Source organism: Salvelinus fontinalis, chromosome 4 (assembly GCF_029448725.1).
Source record: "Salvelinus fontinalis isolate EN_2023a chromosome 4, ASM2944872v1, whole genome shotgun sequence".
Lineage (NCBI taxonomy): Eukaryota > Metazoa > Chordata > Actinopteri > Salmoniformes > Salmonidae > Salvelinus > Salvelinus fontinalis.
In genome coordinates, this window is record NC_074668.1 from 30212880 (window position 1) to 30238513 (window position 25634).

The window sequence follows — 25634 nt, forward strand, 5'->3', positions numbered from 1 at the left end:
AGAGAGTGCCAAATGAGCATCTTTATTTTACAAATAAAAACACATTTTCTTTTGACATTTCATAGTATCATAAAAAAGCAATTTACAAGCTTATGAACCAAAATAAAGCAGCACAGAATGATGAGTAAAATATAATTTGAATAAATATATTTTTCATGCTATAAAATAAATTCAGAAATGGCAAGTTAACAGTTAAAGCATCAGCTCTAGCTAGCTTCATTTACTTCATCATTGTACAAAACAGTAGAGTTGAGGTTCACAGTTGGGTTGTGTGGTTGTATGTAGAACGGACTAGAGGCAGGTGGACGGACAATGGGCCAAACTAAAAGGTCTCCCCTGTTCCTCAGCATTGAAGCTCGTCACATGCATGCAGAGTGGGAATGGAAAACATGGGTTCAGTGAGACCCTTGAGGCAGAATGTTTGGGAACCACTGACTGAGGATTTGTTTCCCCACCTGAATATAAGTGCACGTTGAATTCTACACACGAGCTGTATACCCAGCGTGACCACTTTATAACACTAGTATAAACCCTGAGTTCTACTTAGTTTTTTGCCATATGACCACACACTTAACCAGATACCACAGAATGTGAGAGACCAAGGAGTTTCACATCAAAGAGAATGAAACAGGTCAGTCTAAACATTTAGTTAAAGCAGCACTGACCACTTCCACTCTGACCCGCTAAAACTATAGTCTCAGTACTCGAGGGGAAAGGGAAGACCTTGAAATCTTTAGAATGAAACAGATTGCCACTCCCACTATGTGGCTGTGGAGCCCAAAATCCCTTTCAGTATTTGACACAGATGGAGGTGCAACTTTAAAACCAGTGGCATTGGGGTTTGACGGAATCACATGTTTAGCTTTGCATTTCAGTTCACTGATAGTTTTAGGCTTTGGATGCCTACTTAAAAAGACCAGCAATACCAGTCTCACCTAATGAGCATTTTCACCTAACCGGTCCAAAGATTCACAAAATATATAAAAATAAATCTATATCAAATTGTCCTCGACCTACTTTAGTTCTACAGCTCCCTGACATTCAGCTTTTGTTTGAGAAGTGACAGGCCAAGAAGTAGATTAGTCTCATTGATACCAATATATCCCCTTAAAAAAAGGTTATTGCTTTTGTATATTACACAGTGGAGAAAGGCTGAGAAGCTATGGAAATCTATATCAGTGTTCATAAACTACCTGAAGTTAATCAGTTAAAAAAAAGTAAATCGAACGAGCTGCAAATTCAAAAAGTAGTCCAACAGCCTTCCCTGTAAACACTTCGTTTTGATTACTTCTGGCCCACAAATCACTCCCCCGCCTTTAATATGAATAGTTTTGAACAAAGAGTGAATGCAAACAAGTGTCAGGTTCAGTTGGTTGGTGAGTGTTGTGGTATTAGTAACTTAAGTTTATAAAAGCATTTAAACAAAATTACCCCTCCATCCCCCTATAATGTATATATGCATGTATATAGTCTTTTGTATATAAAAATCAATAAATAACCTGACCAGACTAAAAGCACCATTTAAGGGGAAAAAAGGTCCCTAAAGATAAAGTAATCCCTTAAAAAGGGGAGACTATAATGATATATCCCTCTGGAATATGAATGTATCAAAAGACAGGTTATGCTATTTCTAAGTATATGCCAGATGAGACGAGAACAAGAACTAACGTTAAGTTCCAAAAACTGCAATCAGCATTTCTAAACAATTGTGTGGGTGATGTGAGTGATGTGCAAAACAGCTATAACTGAGCACATTTGCACTTTGTTTTTACCTGCTCATTCTCAACAAGCTGTCCCCCTGGCCAGATGTAACAAAATTAATCTTGAGAGGGAAGAGTCTAGCTGTACTCTCCTCTCTCTCAGACTGAAGGAGATCTTAGATAGTCCTCAGTGCTAACAGAAAGGATACAGTATACATACAAAACAGCCTCTGGAGAGAGGACCAGAACAGCTCATGACTGTGATTTGATGCCATGCAAGTCATGATATAACAAAACACAATCCATCACATTATCAAATGGACACAAGTATCAAAAAGGGTCTGATGACAAGGAAATGGTATGGCTGACTAAAAACGAGGTGCCCATTACCCTGCTAACTTAAGAGAGCAACATGGGCATGTATCTCAGACATGATTCTCCGTGCCTATTCCCTTGTAGACATTTCATTTTTGCATAAACGATTACAATTTAAAAAAAAAATCCAAATTAAAAGTGAAGAAAATCAACAGTACTTTATCAATAGATATACTTTGTCCTCGATCCTTTTATTCTTTCTATTGAAGGCAGGCACAAAACAAATGTCTACTGTAAGTGTCAGATGCTTTATATCCACAGGGATATACAGCTAGTGATAGTTTGTATGGCAAGGCACAGATCAAGATTCAAAAGCTTATTTTTCTTTAAAATATTTCTAGGATTTGTATGGTTGGCATCTTAAAATGACAATGAAACAATCTAAATTTTAGTACTTATGGCTTCATACATTTCTTTCATGATATGACTATCATATCTGGCAACATCCTATGTGGGATTCAACTGCAGTGTGTTGTAACAAGACCATCAGTTGGAAATAGCAAGGAACTGGGGAAAAAAAGTCTTATCTAGAAAACTCATCATGCCTCTTGTTGGCCCAATGTATAGACATACCTTTTGAGAATTATCCACAGGGAAACCTTTGATTTGACTCCTGGCACAATAACCTATTAAGGACCATACTTTTACATGGTAAAGTACACTGAACAAAAATATAAATGAAACATGTAAAGTGTTGGTCCCATGTTCCATGAGCTGAAATAAAAGACCCCAGAAATTTCCCATAAGCACAACAAGCTTTTTTCAAAAAACAAAATGTGCACAAATGTGTTTACATCCCTGTTGGTGAGCATTTCTCCTTTGCCAAGATAATCCATCCACCTGACAGGTGTGGCATATCAAAAAGCATGATCATTACACAGGTGCACCTTATGCTGTGAACAATAAAAAAGCCACTAAAATGTACAGCTGCGTCACAACGCAATGCCACGTCTCAAGTTGATGGACCGTGCAACTAGCATACTGACTGCAGGAATGTCCACTAGAGCTGTTGTCAGAGAATTCAATGTTAATTCTCTATCATAAGCCGCCTCCGTCCTTTTAGAGAATTTGGGAGTATATTCAACCGGCCTCACAAACGCAGACCACGTGTAACCACACCATCCCAGGACATCTACAGCCGGCATCGTCACCTGCGGGATCGTCTGAGACCAGCCACCAGGATAGCTGATGAAACTGTGGGTTTGCGAAACATTTCTGCAGAAACTGCCTCAGGGAAGCTCATGTGCGTGCTCGTGGTCCTCACCAGGGTCTTGACCTGACTGCAGTTCAGCATTGTAACCGACTTCAGTGGGCAAATGCTTACCTTCGATGACCATTGGCACACTGGAGTAGTGTGCTCTTCGCGGATGAATCCCGGTTTCAACTGTACCGGGCAGATTGCAGAACGCGTGCATGGTGTCGTGTGGGCCAGCGGTTTGCTGATATCAACGTTGTGAACAGAGTGTACCGTGGTGGGGCTGGGGTTGTGGTATTGGCAGACAAGCTAAGGACAACAAACACAATTGCATTTTATCAATGGCAATTTGAATGCACAGAGATAGCATGCTTAAATACTGAGGCCCATTGTGGTGCTGTACATAATTCCATTACCTCACCAGACATGTCACCCATTGAGCATGTTTGGGATACTCTGGATTGACGTGTACGACAGCGTGTTCCAGTTCCCGGCAATTACCAGCAACTTCGCACAGCCAATGAAGAAGTGTGAAAAAATTCCACATGCCACAATCAACAGCCTGATCAACTCTATGCGAAGGAGATTTGTCACACTACACGAGGCAAAACGGTGGTCACACCAGACATGGATTGGTTCTGATCCAAGTCCCTACCCTTTTTTTTAAGGTATCTGTGACCAACAGATGCATATCTGTATTACCAGTCATGTGAAATCCATAGATTAGGGCCTAATGAATACATTTAAATGAACTGATTTCCTTATATGAACAGCAACTCAGTAAAATCAAAAATGGTTGCATTTATAACTTTGTTCAGTGTCGATTCCCAATTCTAAATCAGTAGGGGGACAGAGGGACAGATTCAATAAGAGCAGGGTTAAGACTTTACAGAGATGGTTCTGCAAATGTGCAGAGTGCATTACCACACAGAGCATAACATAAATATCCAAGACTTAGCCTAGCAGGCATTTAGACAGAGAACAATAGATTGTGGCTGACTTTGGACAACACTGTCAAGCATATGTTCTGTTGATGGAGAAATACAAAAATAAAACAAAAAGGGAAGGGCCTGTCACTGACCAGCAACAAGACATGGAGACAGTGAATCAGATAGCGCACTGAATCACAGAAAGGTCCTTTTGGTTGTAAACGGAACAGTTTCCAACAGCATCTGGTGAAACAATGAGCCAACCACTTGTGTCGTGAGCATTCAGTGGAGAAAAGACTGCATTGGTGACCTAACATTACACAATATGGAAATACATGCAAAACTGCACAACACCAATATGAAAACAAAATCACAGCAAAATAATGAAACCAAGTTCTGCCAAAGGCAAGGGGTTGGTAATGTGATAAAAGATGCAGCAAACAACCGAAAAATAACAAACAGGCATAGTAAATGGTGGTGCTACATTAAATGAAGAGGAAATTATTTTGTCCGCACCCACCTGGACCTCTGGGCTTTTCGGGACATTTCTCTCTAAACAGTGAGCCTGCTAGCTCCTTGCAATACTGTAATTATGGTTTTGTGTGTTCATGTGTAAAAACTAAAAGATAATAGGATACAAGGAAGGCAACTCACTGCTGAAATAGCAAGTCAGCAAGCAGAGGGGTAATGGAGCAAAATTACTGTCGCCAAAAAGTGATTTTTAAGGATCAGCTTTCCACCTGATCTTAACCGCATCTACCAAATAAAGAGCTTGATCTGGGCTAGGACGTTAGAGCAATAATTATCAGAATTTAGGCCCATATTATTAAAAACTACTGCACTTAGAAGCATTTTCACACAATAAGAATATTGAAATCCCGTTCGCCATCTAAACTATGCCATGGCATTGTGCATTGCAATGCTTAGCCATGTAATGCAATATATATATCTGACAAACATAGCCTACCTCCCATCCCAATCATATTGTGTGCATTAGTTACTTATGACGATATGAAAAATTACATCTTTAACAAAAGTAGTGAAATGTGGTCAAATGACATTCATCCAACTGCTGAGCCCTGAGAGCCCAGCCAATCTCTAAATAAGCAGAGCACCATCACCAATGCCAGCAGTGCCCTTTGATTATTATTTACCAATTCACACTGAAAAAGCTAGGTACAAATCTGTTGTCAAATGGTCTTACACTGACTGATGCAGTAATAATTTGATCATTGACTATTAAAAAGCCTATTTTTTTTCACAGAATAAACTGATGGTCACCAGTCACCACTGCTCTTAAAAACATGTAAAAAATTAACATAGGCCTAACTGCCACTATTCTACTCACAAAAAGTGCACCATTACTTTGGTTCACAACCTTCTCTCACAACCCTCTACCATCAATCTCTTAATTTCTAATGAAGTATCAATGAGACTACGCGCTTTCCCATTTTATCCCCTCATCTCAACAGTTACGTCTGATCAGGAAAGGGCAGAAACAGTAAATGAAAACAAGAGAGCAGAACAAGAGTTCTCATGAAATGGAGTGAACAGAAAAATGCCATGACAAGATGGCGGATATTCCCTTCTTCTCCCTGTTTGCATACTGTGAGCATATTGATTCCATGCACAGATCCAGGGCAGCGCTGCGCCTGCTGTGCCAAGCTAATGAGGGGAACTCTGCACTGAGCATCATCTCCACACAGATTAAAAAAAACAGTTTCACATAAACAGGTTGAGAATAATTAACTAAACACCATCAGAATGGAAGACACTCCAATGACTTCAGTGTCAGGCTCAATCATTGATCCCATGTCGATTAATAGATAGAATCACATCTGTAAAACACACCGTGGCCAACTGCATGTGACCTTCACTGGGTAAAAAAAGATCCAGATAAGTGGAATCTGCTCCTGTGTGTTCTGAAAAGCAAACTAGATCTTGGCTATACAGACAGTGGAAATCATGTAATGTATTGTGTTCTATTATTGTACTCTATCCACTGTCCTTGAGCTTGCTCAATGCAAACACACAACATACTTTATATTTATTTTACACCATTATAAAGTGGGTGGTTTGAGCCCTGAATGCTGATTTGCTGAAAGCTATGGTATATCAGACCATATACCAAGGGTATGACCCCTAAAATATTTTTAAATGTTCTAATTACATTGGTAAGCAGTTTATCATAGCAACAAGGCACCTCAAGGGTTTGTGGTATATGGCCAATATACTCCACGTTGCGTCGTGCGTAAGAAGAGCACTTAACCGTGGTATACTCACCTTATACCACACCTCCTCGGGTCTAATTGCTTAAATATAGCAAATCCTTTCTTCGACCACATTACATCCTTGTTGACCATGAACTGATGGACAAGGTCCAGAGTTCATACAACCAGCAAGGAACATTAGTCTACAGTATCAAGGCTTTGTGTTGAGACTGAGGATTGTTCTGCTTAGAGTTTGGCAAATATAACACATAGATCCTAAAACAAAACTGTTTTTAAACGGAAAACACTTCTGTTCCTGTTAGGTTCTTAGCTATGAGGTAGAACCTGGTGGAGTTTCATAAAATACTGTCTGTTATGAGTATGTAGTTGTATCATGAGGTATTGAACAGATATGTCACATGAAGCTTTGCACTTGCAGAAAAATAATTCCTTGTGAGTAAAGTGACCACCTTTGGCCACATGTGCAAAAACAGGTCAGGTAAAAACTTGTGACAAGCAGCAGAGCTTTCATAATATCAATTATTGCAACATGCCTATATTACTCTGTAAATATGTTTAAAAAACATGGAAAGATTAAAGAGAAAACAAAAACAATAAGGAGGCCTTGATTATTGAGGCCACCTTATCAATAGCAAGTTGATTCTCCTTCCTTTTGAAATAATCTGGTTTTTAAAAAGCACCCTTTTCTTTTCTTCTTCTATGTTTCTACTTTCACTAAAATGGACAGGCAGAAAACCTGGAAGTACAAGGTAGGTTCAACATTTGAAGGAGCCGCTTCCAAAAGAAATCCTAAACATAAAAAAAAAAAAAAAAATGAAAACATGTTGTTAAAGCTTCCTCAACCAGAACAGGGGCCTAAAAATCACACCTGGACACCTGGGCTTCCTCAGGGCTACACTTTGAGCTCTCCTCCATGTCGGTGGCCGGAGCCTCCTCAGCATACTGCGTCTCAAAGGCCATCCCCTCAGAGGCATCCTCTGGGTCTTTCTGACCAGAGCTCCCCTCCGTCCTCTCTGGAGAGTCCATGTGATTGGTGCCCTCTGTGGCCCCCAAGTGCTTCTTCCTCAAGTGTTGGTTGAGGGTTCCCTGGAAAGGGAAGCACTTGCCACAGATCTGACAGTGGAAGGGCTTGTTGTCCGTGTGGCCGCGGATGTGGTACTCCAGCTGGTCCTTGCGAGTGTACTTCTTGCCGCAGAACTTGCAGACGAAGGGTGTGATTCCCATGTGCAGGCGCATGTGGCGGTCCAGGCTGCCCTTCTGATTGAAGGACTTGCCGCAGTAGATGCAGAGGAGCCTCTCATTGTAGGGATACCACTGGCTGCGCAGGCTCCGTTCCTGGACGTCGTTCTCAAAGCCTGCTTGACCCAACACTGCTTCGCTGCTGTCCTCTGCGTTTCCTGGTTTGATCTGACTCAGGACCTCTGCTGGGACGGCTACAGGGGGGCGCTTGGCTCTGGCCCGGCCGCCCCTGAAGCCACTGAGCATGGAGCGGGAAGGGCTGGAGCTGCTAAGGCTCACGAAGCAGGGAGATGACAGGCCTGAGTAAGTGTAGCCAGCTGCCTGGATGACAGGACCATAGGAGCCCACACTGACAGCCAGCACCTGCTCTCCATCCACCAGCTCTGTGTGGTAGCCATCGTCGCCTGCCGAGGAGCTGTCGGAGTAGCTGGGCCGGTCCGTCTTTTCCAGCTTCACATGCACGTCTGTCACCTGGCCGTCCTTCCCAATCAGCTCCACCTGCTCAGTCTCTCCCTCCGTGGCTGCCTCCTGCTCTGACACACCGTCACTGCTGCGGCGGTCTGACTGGCCCTCCTCCTGGTGCCGCGCCCTGCCATGGCCTTTCCCTGCTGCTAGCTCAGAGCGGGCCTCTATGCTGAGTCTGGAGTAGTACGGGGGAGAGATCTGTGTGGGGTTGATGAAGAGGCTGCTGTCTTTAACACCGTTGCGGCTGGCCTGGGAGCCCTCGTCTGGGCTGGTGGCGCTGCTGATCTTGGAGTGGATTCCCTCCAGGATCTGGGTGCACTTGTCGATGACGGCCTGCATCTGCAGGAAGCTGGCTGCTGTGAGGAAGCTGATGACATCTTTGAGCTGCAGGGACATGCGGCCAGTGTAGCAGAAGGCCAGCAGCTGCTCAAACACCTCAGGGTTCTTGATGACGGAGATGGACAGGCCGCTCATGGTTCCCAGGGCTGAGTGGTCGCGGAAGTACGGCGAGCTGGCCGCCAGCACGGCCTTGTGGGCCCGGAACGGCTGGCCCTGGATGTGAACGATAATGTCACATAGCTTCCCCTGCAGACGCAAGTCGTTGAGCTGGTTGAGGACGGTGTTGCTGAACTCTGGCACGTCAAACTCTATGTAGGCGCTGCCGTTATCCATCTCTTGGATATGGCTTACCAGTTTGTAGACAACCTGGCAGAAACAGAAAATAAAACAAAACAATCATTAGGACCAAGAATCAGGATATATCTGAGAACACCTGCATGCAGTCACAGTTTAGTGACTAGTGCATTTCAAGTTTCATTTTCACATACAAAATATACAAAAGAACATTGACAGTTAACATTGAGGTTCATTTTAGATATTTTACAAATAGAGTCATGGTGTGCCACAACAGCCAAATAGCAACAAGCATGCTTCATGAGCAAACTTTGGCTGTCTGTGCCAGAAATATGCCAACACTAAGAAACCTGGCTACAGCCAATAGAATTTCACATTCACACTGGCCTGAGAAGATACTGTATGCTTTCAAAATGGCCAGTACAAGTTAGACTAACCTCTCATTCTTTGCCAGAAAAAGGTATATTTTTAAAAATATATATAGCGTTTATTCAGATAAGAATCGCCTGGGCAAAAATGTTGTGCATTTGACATACTACAGTAATAGGCATTGAGAGTCAAAGCCTAGTTCAGCATTGACCCGACTGACTCTCGTAAGAGAACAATTTGGAAATCTGGATTTGAAATAAGATCCATTCAGCAGCTGGGCAATTTCACAGTAATTTGCCAAAGGAATGACTGTAGGGATAACTGCAGCCTCATCCAAGTTTGGAGATGGCGTGCAAGAGCATATTCATTCCACCCATTTCAGGATGTCTTTAGTGTTGGGAGTGCACAAGTTCAACACACAAAAGCACTCAGAAAACAAGTAATATGCACCACAGAAAAACAACTAACGACAACAAAAAAATACAAGCAGATGTTTCATCTGGAGTGAAAATCCTCACAGCACGAACAAAGCAGGCCCTTAAACCTTGGAGGTCAGAACAGATAGACAGTGCTGCAGCATGGTAGTCTGACACAATTTGAAATTAGTCATTAGAAGGAATATGACAAGAACTGTAGTTCTCCATGTGGAATAGAATGTATTCTAAAAGCATTTCTGCATTTTAATTACACTAGCATGTTGTTTTATATGTTTTGGCAAAGAAAGACGAAAATCTGGTTATTTGGCAAGAAAGTGGTAGCCAGCCCAGCCTAGCTGTAAATGTCAGAAAGTCACTTTGTCACACCCAGAGTAGCACTGAACACTGCTTTGTTAAGGAGAGCAAAAGAAAAATGCTGTAGCCTACAACATAGATGGAAATACCTTAACCACCCTCTGAGGGTTGAAAATGCAGGCCAGTGCGCCGTAATTACCAATGCAATGAGCCAAATGGGAAATTCCAGTGTTATGGATGTGACATTTCCACACAGAATGAGAAACAAAATGTCTCACAGAAATGACTTATCAATTCTGTGAGACATTTGTAGAACCCTATAGGGGAAGCATAGACACACAATTCTAAGTAATGCCACTTTGAAAGTAACGGAACAACAAAACTTATGTGAGGGAAATGGACAGCCATTTTTGGGAGAATGGAGACACCAGCTAAAGTCAATCTCAAAGTCTTAGGGTAAAATATTAATAGCCACTTTGAAAGAATGGCTTGGCTACACACAAAAACAACAATGATGAAAATATAAAAATTGTTACATATACATTAGAAAGGAAAATGTACCGTTATGCATGGGAGATTCTCTGTTATGGAGGTGACGCTGTGCGAAATAACTGTTTATATATTAAAGAAATAACCAGTATCTTGAATAGTTATTGCATAGGCTATCAAAGTGCACTCATGTGTCCCATCTTAATTAAGCAACCATAAATGCACAAATGTGCTAGAAAATTAATTCAGAATTCTTCATTTGGAAAAACTCTACTTTCATTCTGAATTAGAGTGCTGCATACCTCAACAATTATAGAAATATTTGCACTTTCACAATAACACTAGAGGAAAATGTTATGGATGTGACAGGGTCACAAAAGACAGACCGCAAATGAAACTGCAAACCATTTCAAATGTACAAAGTTTTAGTAATTTTATTCTAGATCATTAATGTTTTATTAAAAATATTAAAATGTTGTCAAATCACCCATTGAGTAACAGAATAAACATACAAAAACTCAAACTCAAAAGTTTTTTTAATAAACTCATGCTTTATGTTAATCTCACAGCATAGGCTTTATGAAACCCCCTCCCCGTTGTCCACAAAAGGACACAGGGACTGGACAACTTGACCTGCAGCCACCCAAGCCTTGTCATTCTTGGCTGGCAAGATGTACACAAATCCTGTGTGGTCGTTTCTCCTCAAGAACTGCATTTCAACAGCATCAGTCAGTCTTTATCTGTTACCAATTCCACAAACTGCCTGTATATACACTGAGTATACCAAACATTAGGAACACCTTCCTAATTAAATTTAACTAGGCAAGTCAGTTACGAACAAATTCTTATTTTACAATGAGTCTATCCCAGCCAAACTCTCCCCTAACGATGCTGGGCCAATTGTGTGCCGTTCTTGACACAAACCGGTGCGCCTGGCACCTACTACAATATCCCATTCAAAGGCACTTATATTTTTTGTCTTGTCCATTCACCCTCTGAATGGCACACATACACAATCCATGTCTCAAGGCTTAAAAACCTTCTTTAACTAGGGATGCACAATATATCAGTGAGAATATCACAATCGGCCGATATTAGCCAAAAATGCCAACATCGGGCCTAAACCGTATTGTCTAGTTTAACGCCGATGTGCAAAACTGATGTCAAAGCTGACGTGCATACCTGGATAACGTTGGTAGGTGACGTAATGAAGCCACAAAAAAATACAGCGCTACACGTGCAACACAGCATTCCAAACCTAACCCACAATGTTTGCGGTGTGGATCTATTTTGAAGTTTCAAAGGAAGATAACAAAAAGGCCATATGCAACGGTTGTGCTGCTATTATTTCCAGATGGGAAAAAGTTAAATCTTTCAATACCACAAACCTAATTACTAATTTGAAAGTGCATCATCCCCCAGACGTTCAGCGACTACCTAGGACAAAAGCAGAAAAAAACTAGGCGCACACTTCCAACAACTAAACAAGTTCAAGTCGAGCAGTCATTTGAAAGAGTAAAAACATTTCAGCGAGACAACTCAAAGGTGAAATCCATTAACACCAAGATAATGGAATTCATTGCCATTGACAATCAACCGTTCTCTGTTGTGGATGATGTTGGCTTTCGCAGACTGGTCGAGCACCAGTACACACTACCAAGTAGGCACTATTTTTCAGATGTTTCCCTACCGGAGTTACGCAGTACTGTTGAATCGCACATCAGCAAGCTACTTGCTATGGGCGTCACTGCTACTAGTTTCACAACTGACATTTGGACCAGCGATGTCAGCCCCATGAGCATGCTGAGTCTGACAGCACAGTGGGTCGACGAGGATTTCGTACTGAGGAAAGCCATATTGCATGCTCAAGAATGTGCTGGTTCTCTTACTGCTGCTGCCATTTCAATGGCATTTGAGAACATGTTTGAAATCCCCAAGAACAAAGTACACGATGTGCTACGTGATAATGCATGTAACATGACAAAGGCTTTTGAAGAATGCGGAGTCGCCAGTTTTCCATGCATGGCACACATGCTGTGAACGAAGGTGTTTTGGCCCAACACAGCATATCTGACAGTGGCAAGTTAGGAAGATAGTGGGTAATTTTAAACACTCACAGCTAGCATACAGCCACCTGCAAGCAATACAGGAGCAGCTTAGAGTGAAAACGAAACGGCTTAACCTGTTGAGGACAGAGGGCGCTGTTTTCACTTTGGGGGGAAATCGTGCCCAATTTAAACGGCCTCGTACTCAATTCTTGCTCGTACAATATGCATATTATTATTACTATTGGATAGAAAACACTCTCTAGTTTCTAAAACCGTTTGAATTATATCTGTGAGTAAAACAGAACTCCTTTTGCAGCAAACTTCCTGACAGGAAGTGGAAAATCTGAAATTGATGCACTGTTCTAAGGCCTGCCTATTAATGTCCTTGATATATATTAGAATACATGCACTTCATACGTCTTCCACTAGATGTCAACAGGCAGTGAGAGAAGAAATGGAGTGAATAACTTGATCTGGGGTCGAATAATAGCTCTCGGCATGACGTGTCACCAGTTTCCTGTTGTCTGGAGCGCGCGTGAAGGGACCTGGATTTGCCTTCTGATAAGCTGTCGTTATGGACGACTAATATCACCGGCTTTGATTTTATTTGATACATGTGACAATATTATCGTAAAGTATGTATTTTCAATATAGTTTTATTAGATTATTGAAATTTATTCGGGACGTTAGGCGTGTTGCATTGTGTGCCTTTGTTCAGGAAGGAGAGCTTAGCGCCACTTTGCTAGCTTTCCGTGCTAATTGACTAGAGAAGAGGACATTCAAAATCCAAACAACGATTGTTCCCGACAAAGGACCCCTTGTACAACATTCTGATGAAAGATCATCAAAAGTAGGACCCATTTTATGATGCTATTTCATACATCTGTCGAACATGTTGTACTAGTCGTTTGCGCCCAGCTTTTGGGTACTCTCTCGCTATACCTAAGCTGGATGTCGTAATGAAGTTATTTTTAGAATTCTAACACGGCGATTGCATTAAGAACTAGTGTATCTATCATTTCCTATACAACATGTATTTTCTAGTAACGTTTATGAATAGTTATTTGGTCAGAATAGTTGGAGTGTCATAAAAATATCCGCACATTCTGGGAAAAAGATGCTACGTTAGCACAATGTATAACCACTGATTTCAACTCTAAATATGCACATTTTCGAACAAAACATAAGTGTATGTATAACCTGATGTTATAGGACTGTCATCTGATGAAGCTTATCAAGGTTAGTCAAAAATATATATCTTGCTGGTTTATTCGCTATCGCTAACGTGCCTATTGCTATCGCTAACGTGCCTTGAATGAATGCGGTAGTGTGGTAGGCTATTGTAGTAAGCTAATATAATGCTATATTGTGTTTACGCTGTAAAACACTATTTTTGATTTTTTTTTTTAAATCTGAAATATTGGCTGGATTCACAAGATGTTTGTCTTTAATTTGCTGTACACCATCGATTTTTCAGAAATGTTTTATGATGAGTATTTAGGTATTTGACGTTGGTGTCTGTAATTACTCTGGCTGCTTCGGTTCTATTTCTGACGGTAGCTGTGATTGTAGCTGCAATGTAAAACTGATTTATACCTCAAATATGCACATTTTTCGAACAAAACATAGATTTATTGTATAACATGTTATAAGACTGTCATCTGATGAAGTTGTTTCTTGGTTAGTTTGGTTGGTTCTTGGTTAGTTAGGTTGGCTTTGTGCATGCTACCTGTGCTGTGAAAAATGTCTGTCCTTTTTTGTATTTGGTGGTGAGCTAACATAAATATATGTGGTGTTTTCGCTGTAAAACATTTTAAAAATCGGACATGTTGACTGGATTCACAAGATGTGTATCTTTCATTTGCTGTATTGGACTTGTTAATGTGTGAAAGTTAAATATTTCAAAAAAATATCTTTTGAATTTCGCGCTCTGCCTTTTCAGTGGAATGTGGGAGGAGTTCCGCTAGCGGAACGCCAGAGCCAGACAGGTTAAACAAGACGTTTCCACCAGAAGGAACAGTACTTTTTACATGGAGAACCTGCTGGAACAAAAATGAGTGCTTGGCGTGTACGCAGCTGACTATGAGTTACCTGCAACACATCAGTACAAACCAGTGGACTCATTGAAAACATGAACACAATCCTAGATCCATTCAAACAACTGACTCGAGAAATAAGCTCTTCAACTGCATCTGCAGCAGACGTGATACCCTCTGTCATGGCATTAAAACGCCTGCTCAACAAAACTTCCAACAGACCGTGGAGTTAAAACTTACAAAAGTACTCGCTGTGAACATGTGATTCGGTGGTATTCTCTTTGAGCCTCTTTACTGTGTCGCCACCATGCTCAATACAAGGACCGCTACTTTGATGCAGACAAGAAACAGGGTTTACGTGAAATGTTACAGACACCTGGACAAGATGGAAACGCAAGTATCTTGGTGCTCTATGTACTAGGGTGTAGTAGGGTGGACAGTGAGCGCCTTTTCAGTGCAGCAGACTTTTCAGTGCAGCCTTTTCAGAAACAGACTCTCGTAACAAAGCCGAGCAGGTCTTCTTTGTGAAGAAAAACTAACCCCAAATGTTAAAATTGTAAATGGGCAGTCATATTGTAACTAGAGGTCGAGCGATTATGATTTTTCAACGCCGATACCGATTATTGGAGAACCAAAAAAAGCTGATTTTTTAACATGTATTTAATCATTTGTCAATTACATGACAATTACAACAATACTGAATGAACACTTAGTTTAACTTAATATAATACATCAATAGAATCAATTTAGCCTCAAATAAATAATCAAACATGTTCAATTTGGTTTAAATAATGCAAAAACAAAGTGTTGGAGAAGTAAAAATGCAATATGTGCCATGTAAAAAAGCTAACGTTTAAGTTCCTAGCTCAGAACATGAGAACATATGAAAGCTGGTGATTCCTTTTAACATGAGTCTTCAATATTCCCAGGTAAGAAGTTTTAGGTTGTAGTTATTATAGGACCATTTCTCTCTATACTATTTGTATTTCATATACCTTTGACTATTGGATGTTCTTATAGGCACTTTAGTATTGCCAGTGTAACAGTATAGCTTCCGTCCCTCTCCTCGCCCCTACCTGGGCTCGAACCAGGAACACATCGACAACAGCTACCCTCGAAGCATCGTTAGCCATCGCTCCACAAAAGCCGCGGCCCTTGCAGAGCAAGGGGAACAACTTCTTCGAGGTCTCAGAGCGAGTGACGTTACCGATTGAAAGGCTATGAGCACGCACCCTGCTAACTAGCTCGGGAGTTGATAGGCTTGAAGTCATAAACAGCTCAATGCGTGAAGCACAGCGAAGAGCTGCTCGCAAACACACGAAAGTGCTGTTTGAATAAATGCTGACGAGCCTGCTGCTGGCTACCACCGCTCAGTCAGACTGCTCTATCAAATTATATACTTAATTATGACATAATAACACACAGAAATACGAGCCTCAGGTCATAATATGGTCAAATCCGGAAACTATCATTTCGAAAACGTTTATTCTTTCAGTGAAATACGGAACCGTTCCGTATTTTATCTAACGGGTGGCATCCATAAGTCTAAATATTCCTGTTACATTGCACAACCTTCAATGTTGTCATAATTACGTAAAATTCTGGCAAATTAGTTCGCAACGACCCTGACTCTGCATGCAATGAACGCAAGAGAAGTGACACAATTTCCCTAGTTTAATATTGCCTGCATATTTTTAACTAAGTATGCAGGTTTAATAAAATATACTTCTGTGTATTGATTTTAAGAAAGGCATTGATGTTTATGGTTAGGTACACATTGGTGCAACAACAGTGCTTTTTTCGCAGATGCGCTTGTTAAATCACCCTTTTGGCCTAGTAGGCTACGATTCAATGATAAATTAACAGGCACCGCATCGATTATAGGCAACGCAGGACAAGCTAGATTAACTAGTAATATCATCAACCATGTGTAGTTAACTAGTGATTATGTTAAGATTGATTGTTTTTTATAAGATACGTTTAATGCTAGCTAGCACCTTACCTTGGCTCCTTGCTGCACTCGCATATCAGGTAGTCAGCCTGCCACGCAGTCTCCTCGTGGAGTGCAATGTAATCGGCCATGATCGGTGTCCAAAAATGCAGATTACCGATTGTTATGAAAACTTGAAATCGGCCCTAATTAATTGGTCGACCTCTAATTGTAGCCCAGCCATCTAGAGTCACTGGAAACAATTTTACGAAGACCAATGCCTTTTCTATTGTTCATTCATGGCAGGTATACAGTGAGGGAAAAAAGTATTTGATCCCATGCTGATTTTGTACGTTTGCCCACTGACAAAGAAATTATCAGTCTATAATTTTAATGGTAGGTTAATTTGAACAGTGACACAGAATAACAAAAAAATCCAGAAAAACACATACAAAAAATGTTATAAATTGATTAGCATTTTATTTTTTTATTTTATTTTATCCCCTTTTCTCCCCAATTTTCGTGGTATCCAATCGCTAGTAATTACTATCTTGTCTCATCGCTACAACTCCAGTACGGGCTCGGGAGAGACGAAGGTCGAAAGCCATGCGTCCTCCGAAGCACAACCCAACCAAGCCGCACTGCTTCTTTAACACAGCGCGCCTCCAACCCGGAAGCCAGGCGCACCAATGTGTCGGAGGAAACACCGTGCACCTGGCCCCCTTGGTTAGCGCGCACTGCGCCCGGCCCGCCACAGGAGTCGCTGGAGCGCGATGAGACAAGGATATCCCTACCGGCCAAACCCTCCCTAACCTGGACGACGCTAGCCCAATTGTGCGTCGCCCCACAGACCTCCCGGTCGCGGCCGGCTGCGACAGAGCCTGGGCGCGAACCCAGAGACTCTGGTGGCGCAGCTAGCACTGCGATGCAGTGCCCTAGACCACTGCGCCACCCGGGAGGCCCTGATTTGCATTTTAATGAGGGAAATAAGTATTTGACCCACTCTCAATCCGAAAGATTTCTGGCTCCCAGGTGTCTTTTATACAGGTAACGAGATTAAATTAGGAGCACACTCTTAAAGGGGTTGCTCCTAATCTCAGTTTGTTACATGTATAAAAGACACCTGTCCACAGGAGCAATCAATCAGATTCCAAACTCTCCACCATGGCCAAGTCCAAAGAGCTCTCCAAGGATGTCAGGGACAAGATTGTAGACCTACACAAGGCTGGAATGGGCTACAAGACCATCGCCAAGCAGCTTGGTGAGAAGGTGACAACAGTTGGTGCGATTATTCGCAAATGGAAGAAACACAAAAGAACTGTCAATCTCCCTCGGCCTGGGGCTCCATGAAAGATCTCACCTCGTGGAGTTGCAATGATCATGAGAGCGGTGAGGAATCAGCCCAGAACTACACGGGAGGATCTTGTCAATGATCTCAAGGCAGCTGGGACCATAGTCACCAAGAAAACAATTGGTAACACACTACGCCGTGAAGGACTGAAATCCTGCAGCGCCCGCAAGGTCCCCCTGCTCAAGAAAGCACATATACATGCCCGTCTGAGGTTTGCCAATGAACATCTGAATGATTCAGAGGACAACTGGGTGAAAGTGTTGTGGTCAGATGAGACCAAAATGGAGCTCTTTGGCATTAACTCAACTCGCCGTGTTTGGAGGAGGAGGAATGCTGCCTATGACCCCAAGAACACCATCCCCACCGTCAAACATGGCGGTGGAAACATTATGCTTTGGGGGTGTTTTTCTGCTAAGGGGACAGGACAACTTCACCGCATCAAAGGGACGATGGACGGGGCCATGTACCGTCAAATCTTGGGTGAGAACCTCCTTTCCTCAGCCAGGGCATTGAAAATGGGTCGTGGATGGGTATTCCAGCATGACAATGACCCAAAACACACGGCCAAGGCAACAAAGGAGTGGCTCAAGAAGAAGCACATTAAGGTCCTGGAGTGGCCTAGCCAGTCTCCAGACCTTAATCCCATAGAAAATCTGTGGAGGGAGCTGAAGGTTCGAGTTGCCAAACGTCAGCCTCGAAACCTTAACGACTTGGAGAAGATCTGCAAAGAGGAGTGGGACAAAATCCCTCCTGAGATGTGTGCAAACCTGGTGGCCAACTACAAGAAACGTCTGACCTCTGTGATTGGCAAAACCCTTGTTGGCACCAAGTACTAAGTCATGTTTTGCAGAGGGGTCAAATACTTATTTTCCTTATTAAAATGCAAATCAATTTATAACATTTGACGTGTTTTTCTGGATTTTTTTGTTGTTATTCTGTCTCACCGTTCAAATAAACCTACCATTAAAATTATAGACTGCCCACTGACAAAGAAATGATCAAAGGTACAAAATCAGCAGGGGATCAAATACTTTTTCCCTCACTGTAGGTCAAGATTTTTAATTAATTTAAAAACAAAGCAGTTGTGTATGTATATATATTTTTTTTAATTCCTAAATGAAAGATGAGCTGGTGTTGTAAATTAGCTCTCATTTTACTAGTCAAGTCAGTTGAGCACATTTGAAAAGTTGTGCCATTTATAGCAGTTTATGACGGCATTTTTTTTTCAAGCAGTCAACGCTAAATTGATTAACTGCATTTTAGTTTAAACCAATATTTCTTTCAAAGCATGTTTAAGTTTCTCCATACAGTCAAAATGGGATAGTAAGAAGAGCCACCAACAACTTAACCATCTTTGTAATGCGGGGCAGCTAAAATATGTGTCACGAATACCTGTTGTGCGATAAAATACATTCATGGATGTGTCATTTTTCTCATTTACAAGTTATTAAACAATCTGTTCCTAACTGAACATGACACGTTGTTCAACTATACTAGAATGCTTAAAAGGCTGCTAAAATGTTAAATATTGGTATCATTTTCTTTGGCAAGGAAAATATCAGAATCGGCCAAAATGTAATATTGGTGCATCCCCATCTTTAACCCGTCTCCTCCCCTTCATCTACACTGATTTGAAGTGAATTTAACAAGTGACATCAATAAGGGATCATGGCCTACACCTGACCAGTGTAAGACATGGAAAGAACTGGTGTTCTTAATGTTTTGTAGACTCAGTGTATACCTCTAACCCTAGACTCAAGGATTGATACACCCATTTCATTCCCTTGTTTATTTGAGCTAGCTGGACTCATTCCTCACTCATCCCTACTATATCGTCTTTCATATGAAGGGTTAACTTCTTGATTTTCCTTACTGAAATAGTACAAAAATCAAAATAATTGAATTATAATCTACCAGTGGCACAAGGTTTGCACTTTCGTAGAGATTCTGAGACTTGACAGCTGCAGTTCACAAGCATGCGCATTGCAGACTACACAGATACAGATCAATATTATCACTGGGGGGTACCCGTAGTTACTCAAGGAAGTTAACAAACTCAGCATGACCAGTGAAACTTTGTTATGGATTTTTAAGACCTTAATTATGTTTATGAATTTAAGACCTTTATTATGCCATGTGATCACATGCAATGCTCCAGTTAGCAGAACGCATGATTGCAGTTCATATGAGAACGTGAGTACATGCGAAACAGATCACACACACAGATAAAAATAGTCCGTTAGCTTGTTTGCAAACATAAACACACTTTGGAAGCAGTAGGAAGGGCATAAACATTCCATCATGATTGTGTTATGCAGTGTTGCTGACTAGTGAGTCATTGATCAAGTTATGAAGCGTCCATAACGGTCACATCTGTTATGCTTAGAACGAGTACTGAAAATACTTCTTTTGAGAATTTGTATCCTACTTTGTAGTAACAATAACATTCGATTTGGCAAATATAAAAGGTCAAATGTAGTCTTTACTTCAAAATTTACACATTCAAGGTAAATATGAAAGTAGTTTAATTAAGAAGTAAGCTATTTCACTTTTTCATGCTCAGGTTGACCTTAATATGGAATTGCTCAAATGTATCCTGTTTTAGCCACTTGGCCTGAGCAATTTGACAAAAACTGGTTTGTCTGAGACCGTTCTCCAGCTCTGCCCTCTTCTGCATATTGACTCGGTACTAGTACCCCATATATATATAGCAAAGTTATCATTATTCATTGTGTATTTATAATTACGCGTTATTACTTTTCTATTTTCTTTCTCTCTGGATTGTTGGGAAGGGCCGTAAGTAAGCATTTCACTGTTAGTCTACACCTGTTGTTTACGAAGCATGTGACAAATACAATTTTATCCCCCCCCAATCCATCGGCCCCTCTCCCATCTCTCCCCCTCCCGGCCCGCCTCTCTCTGGCAATTCAGCATGATCTTCTGTCAGCAGTTTGAGAACAAAAACACTTTCTCCAATTGCCAAGGCTTGCCAAGACACCTGTCACACTACCCATATGTTCTCATCCTGGCACAGGAGACTGAGGGGGAAAGAAGCAAGACGGAGAGAAAGGGAAAATGGAGGTGCAGTCTTACATTATTTTCACTCTGCCATCATGAGGCTTGCAAATATTGCGTGCATATTAAACCTATCAGTGGCCACTGCCAACACCATGCATTGCAAACTGAACTGAGAGCCAAGTTGAAGGGCAGCCAAAGAATGTATGCTCTGTGGCTGAGCTGAACCCAAAGGGGTGCCGGTCACATAAGCAATGCTGAAATGGACTGGATGGGAAACACAAACACTCACTTTAGTTTAGCAGGTCTGATTAAGCCCAAAATGAAAAGGCCCAATCTATTGTGGGCCTGTGACTTATGGCTGAACAAAAGACTACACTTCAAAGACAACCTCCAAAACCTGCCCATCAGCACTGGCAAACAAGCAAAGAATGCTTACTTCAAGATAAGCAGTATTTTGCAAAACAGCATGCAGCCAAAACCAAGCAAGACATGATAGAGCAATATGAGATGGGCAACAAATAGTCTGCAGAGTGGGAGACTTCTGAGAAAAATGTATTTTGTGAATTTGGAAGGGGATAATTTGTGGGGATTATCTTATCTGCCCTGGTGTGAGCAGCATAACATGCAAGCACATTGATGTATTTTAAATTTGAGCATTGGAAATAACAAGGAATGAATTAATAAATGTAGCACTGACCCACATGAAATTGGGTTTCTGGGTTGAGTAAGACATGAGAAAAAGTTCCATTATCCATTAGCCTATAATCTCCTATCATCTGTGTAACAGGCCTATTAGAATTCCCAATGCATTGGAGAAAAAGCACTGGAAGACAACGCAATCCTTTAGCTACTAGCCTAATCAAAATGCGACCAACACCATGAAAATAACACCCCACTTGGGATGTCACTACCTGCCTCATTCTATTGGCAGGTCATCACTCTAACCTCTGCTTACTTCAATTACTGACATGGACTACTATTCACGCCATTCAGCCATTACATTTAAATGTTTTCACATTTACGTAATTTAGCAGATGCTCTTATCCAGAGCGACTTACAGTACTGAGTGCATCTATTTTAATACTGGTCCCCCTTGGAAATCAAACCCACAGCCCTGCCAACTGAGCTACACAGGAGTACCATCTCCGTTCAGTCATCTCTGTTCAGGCCAGTCCCTTTGGGGAAAGAACATTTCAATGACCAGAAACTGATAACCAAGCTGCCGTGGAATAACTGCAGCACAATTACAAGTAGCAAAGGCCTAATTAAAAAATGGCTATTACAAAATTAGCAAGGGAAATCAGGCTTTGCATAGGCCTATTTGCTGGTCATAGTCTAATCAGTACAACAAAAAACTACTTCCCTGTAAGTCGTTGCGCAGAGAAGTCAAATCCTCCCTCTTTTATACTCACCCAAATGGAGCACTGAGCTGAGCAAATCCAACACTATGCTAACTAGCCTATTGGTAATAACTATAACTTCCTTAACCTGTTCTCAAAAACAGATGACCCAATACAACTTCAATGATATATTTAGCCTAAATAACTACTCATCATTGAGATGTCAAAACAGACCATGTTAATAAATGTTTTGATAAAGGAATTAAAATGAGAACCTCACATCAATGCTATTACTGCTTTATTCAGAGCCAGACCTCCTTCGTCTGGCTATTCCTAGCAGCTTGCCCTTGTACTGCTCAATCAACACTGATGGCAGAGGCAGACTAAAACCTTTTAAAGCTTATCCTGATGAGAACCATGACTATAAATGCAGGGTTTAATGTGTGCAAAGTCAATAATACTCAGGCACAAGGCTTAATTGGTTTGTCTGTATATTCTGACAAGCCATGCAGTGAAAATATTCAGTGGTTGAGTAACTCCTATAATACTGCAGCACAATAGAAAACCCTAGAAGGTTGTATGGGCTTCTAGGGTGTTGTTTTTCTGTCTTCCCTTTCATATGAAAAAAATAAACTATTACAGTGCACTGCCCTTTGAGTTTGTGGTATGGATCAACCAAGTCCAAGTTATAGACAAAGTACTGTATGTGCATTAGCTAGTGAAAGGGACACACACAATTGTACTGTAACAAATTAATATAACTACCCTTGAATTAAAGGAGAATGCAGGTGAACTGGATGACCCCAGATGACAATGCACTTTGTACTGCTGTGTCCTTACATCATGTCTATAACTAGTGTTTACAACATACAACCAGACCGCCAGTGGTTTTACCTGGCCTTTTCTCAAGGTCAGATGCTCCATGTAAAGTTGACTACCGAAAAAACAGACCCATCATGTGTTTTTTAAGCCAATAGCCTACATTTTATATTTCTGTATTACTGTTACAATGTTTGTTTACAATCAGTGCAGCTAATTTGCATGCTATTTAGCTAAATGCCTAGCTAACTATCAACTGACAATGCAGGAGACTAGGCAACTTTACTTGCAACACGGTAATTTAGTTAGATACTAGCTAGATAGATAGTTTATTAGTTACTTGTTCCACAGTATTTCCCCACAAATGTCACCTACCTACCTAAAGGCAATCGACCTTCCCATTTCCACAAAAACACGAACGTTAATAATGCAATAGCGCCATTGCTTTGGATCCATGCAAATGAAATTGAATGAACTAACGTTAGCTACATGAACTGGGCGTTATCTTGATACACTGACAAGATAATCCTGTTGAGAAAAAGTTTGATTTGAGCAAACGTTAGCTCCCACTAGAATTAGAAAATTAGATAACGAGACAGACATTAGCTTCGAAAAGTTGCAACGCATTATTCCATGTCTGTCTGTCTAGAGTCGAGCAAAGTTTGCTGCCGCCCGAACGGACGTTAACGTCAGCCTGCAACAAATTCTGACAGGCTAGCTAGCTTCTAAGTGGCTACATCCTACGGCATAAAAACACAAGACTGACACACTTGGGACTAGCCAAAATAAGTTAATGTTGGTTAGCCAGCTAACTAGGTCTAATTGACGTAATTTGGCTAACGTTAGTGTTTGAATATTAAGCAAGCTATGTAATGCAGAACAAACCTGTGCGGGCTGAGACCATGGCTCTTAACAGATATCGAAGAGAACAGGCAAATTCCCCCAAAATGTGCTAGGCGTATGCGCTACCTAACGTTACCCACGTTGAACAGTTAGCGCGCGCTGCTAGAGTGGAACCTTTTTCACCAAAGTGACACAAGCAGCAACGTTTTGACGATGAGGTTATATTCGATTAGTGTCCAAATCAATGTTTTTACTCTGTCAAACTCACCTTTTCCCGATCAAACGTCGCCCATTCCCCCCAGTAGCTCGCTTTCACTAGTGGAAGGCCTCCCCCACTCCAGCTGTGTCAGTAGCTGCAATTTTTTTATACAACCGGAAGTGTATTATGTTTCGAGCCCGACCTGCCAATGATTCTGTCTGGGCAGAGATTTGGATATAATGACGAGATACCAAATAGTATGGATATAATGGCAAGATGCATGTCCCTCCGCCCTAGCAATCGGAGTCGTTGTCCACAAAGCTGCACCGCGGGGCTTTCAAGCTCCCGCCTATTCTTTCTTTGCATTATTGTAATTATTTTTGAATATTCGATGAGGGTTATTGACGTCAACCGCTTGTATTCAATGGCGAGAGATGCTATGGGCTGCTACCTAGTTGGTGGTGTCAGGTGCGAGTCGCAGGGTTCATGTAGGGAACACAGATGCTGATGGACGCATGGTGATGGTCGACCTGTTTTGTGAGATGAGAGAGAAGGCTGTACGTGAGGTGTCTCCTGAGCTGTTTACCATCGCCACTCTGACAACTCTACCATGGGACCCAACTACTCTATCATCATGGACAACGGTGCTGCCCATCGCTCTGGCAATGCCCATCAGTGGCAGAAAGCGGGGAGGTTCTCTGTTCGAATCCAGGCAGCATCACATCCGGCCGTGATTGGCAGTCCCATAGGGCGTCGCACAATTGGCCCAGCGTCGTCCGGATTTGGCCGTAAGTGTAAATAAGAATTTGTTCTTAACCTATTTTCCTAGTTGAATAAAGGTTAAAAAAAAAACACATCTTGCGTGAGGACTATGACTTCTATAAGGGGAAGTCTGAGTATGAGGATATTCTGCAAAGCAACAACCTGACATCCTCTGCTACACCCCGCGGACATCAGACCCCCGCTGCCTTCCTCATCATGGCCTCTGGGCTGAACAAGTACGGTGTGGACTCTGGCACTCCTCTGCCTTACATCGACATCGCTGGTTCTAGCGGCCGTTTCCCTGGTGTCCCCACCGGAGCTCCAATCCTCGCCATGGCTACCAACTACATCGTGCCCAGTGCCTATCAGCCCAACGACGCCCTGCCCAGAGCCTAGCAATTTGATTATATAAATAGAATGTGTCGAATGGACCCTATTTTTCCGTCTCATGGTTGTCACATAGAACCATCCTGATAGTGACAATTCAATTGATATGTTGCACAAAGTATTCAAGAACAAATATCCAGCAATGCTGTGATATCGGCAGTTCATTTCGAACATTCCAATACCTCTCCAATATTATATTTCTAAAATGATGATACTGTTTATCCGTCCAACCTCAAATGTAAAATGTTTGACCCCATTTCTAACATGAGTCACTGTATTTTTGTTTCTTCTCCCGAGTGGCGCAGTGCTAGAGGCGTCACTACAGACCCTGGTTCGATCCCGGGCTGTATCACAATCCGCCGTGAACTGGGGTCCCAAAGGGCAGGGCACAATTGGCCCAGCGTCGTCCGTCCGTATTAGGGGAGGGTTGGGCCGGGGAAAGCGTAATTGTAAACAAGAAAATTGGTCTTAAGTGACTTGCCTAGTTAAATAAAGGTAAAATATATATATATATATATGACTACACTCTTCATTAGGCTAGCCTC

The 25634-nt window shown here is 41.7% G+C and overlaps 1 protein-coding gene across 1 annotated transcript; it reads right to left on the reverse strand.

The window, feature by feature from the left end:
* Window positions 1-25205, reverse strand: zbtb34 (zinc finger and BTB domain containing 34). The gene is made up of 2 exons (XM_055919611.1): window positions 24010-25205; window positions 1-8839 (listed from the first exon to the last, which is right to left on the reverse strand). The coding sequence occupies exon 2, from the start codon at window positions 8804-8806 to the stop codon at window positions 7286-7288; it is 1521 nt and encodes a 506-aa protein (XP_055775586.1). The 5' UTR covers window positions 8807-8839; window positions 24010-25205; the 3' UTR covers window positions 1-7285.
* Between the last annotated feature and the right edge of the window lie 429 nt (window positions 25206-25634).

Bases quoted from the DNA above. Each gene is read 5' to 3' on its own strand.
- zbtb34 (XM_055919611.1), bottom strand. From the start codon at position 8,806: ATGGATAACGGCAGCGCCTACATAGAGTTTGACGTGCCAGAGTTCAGC.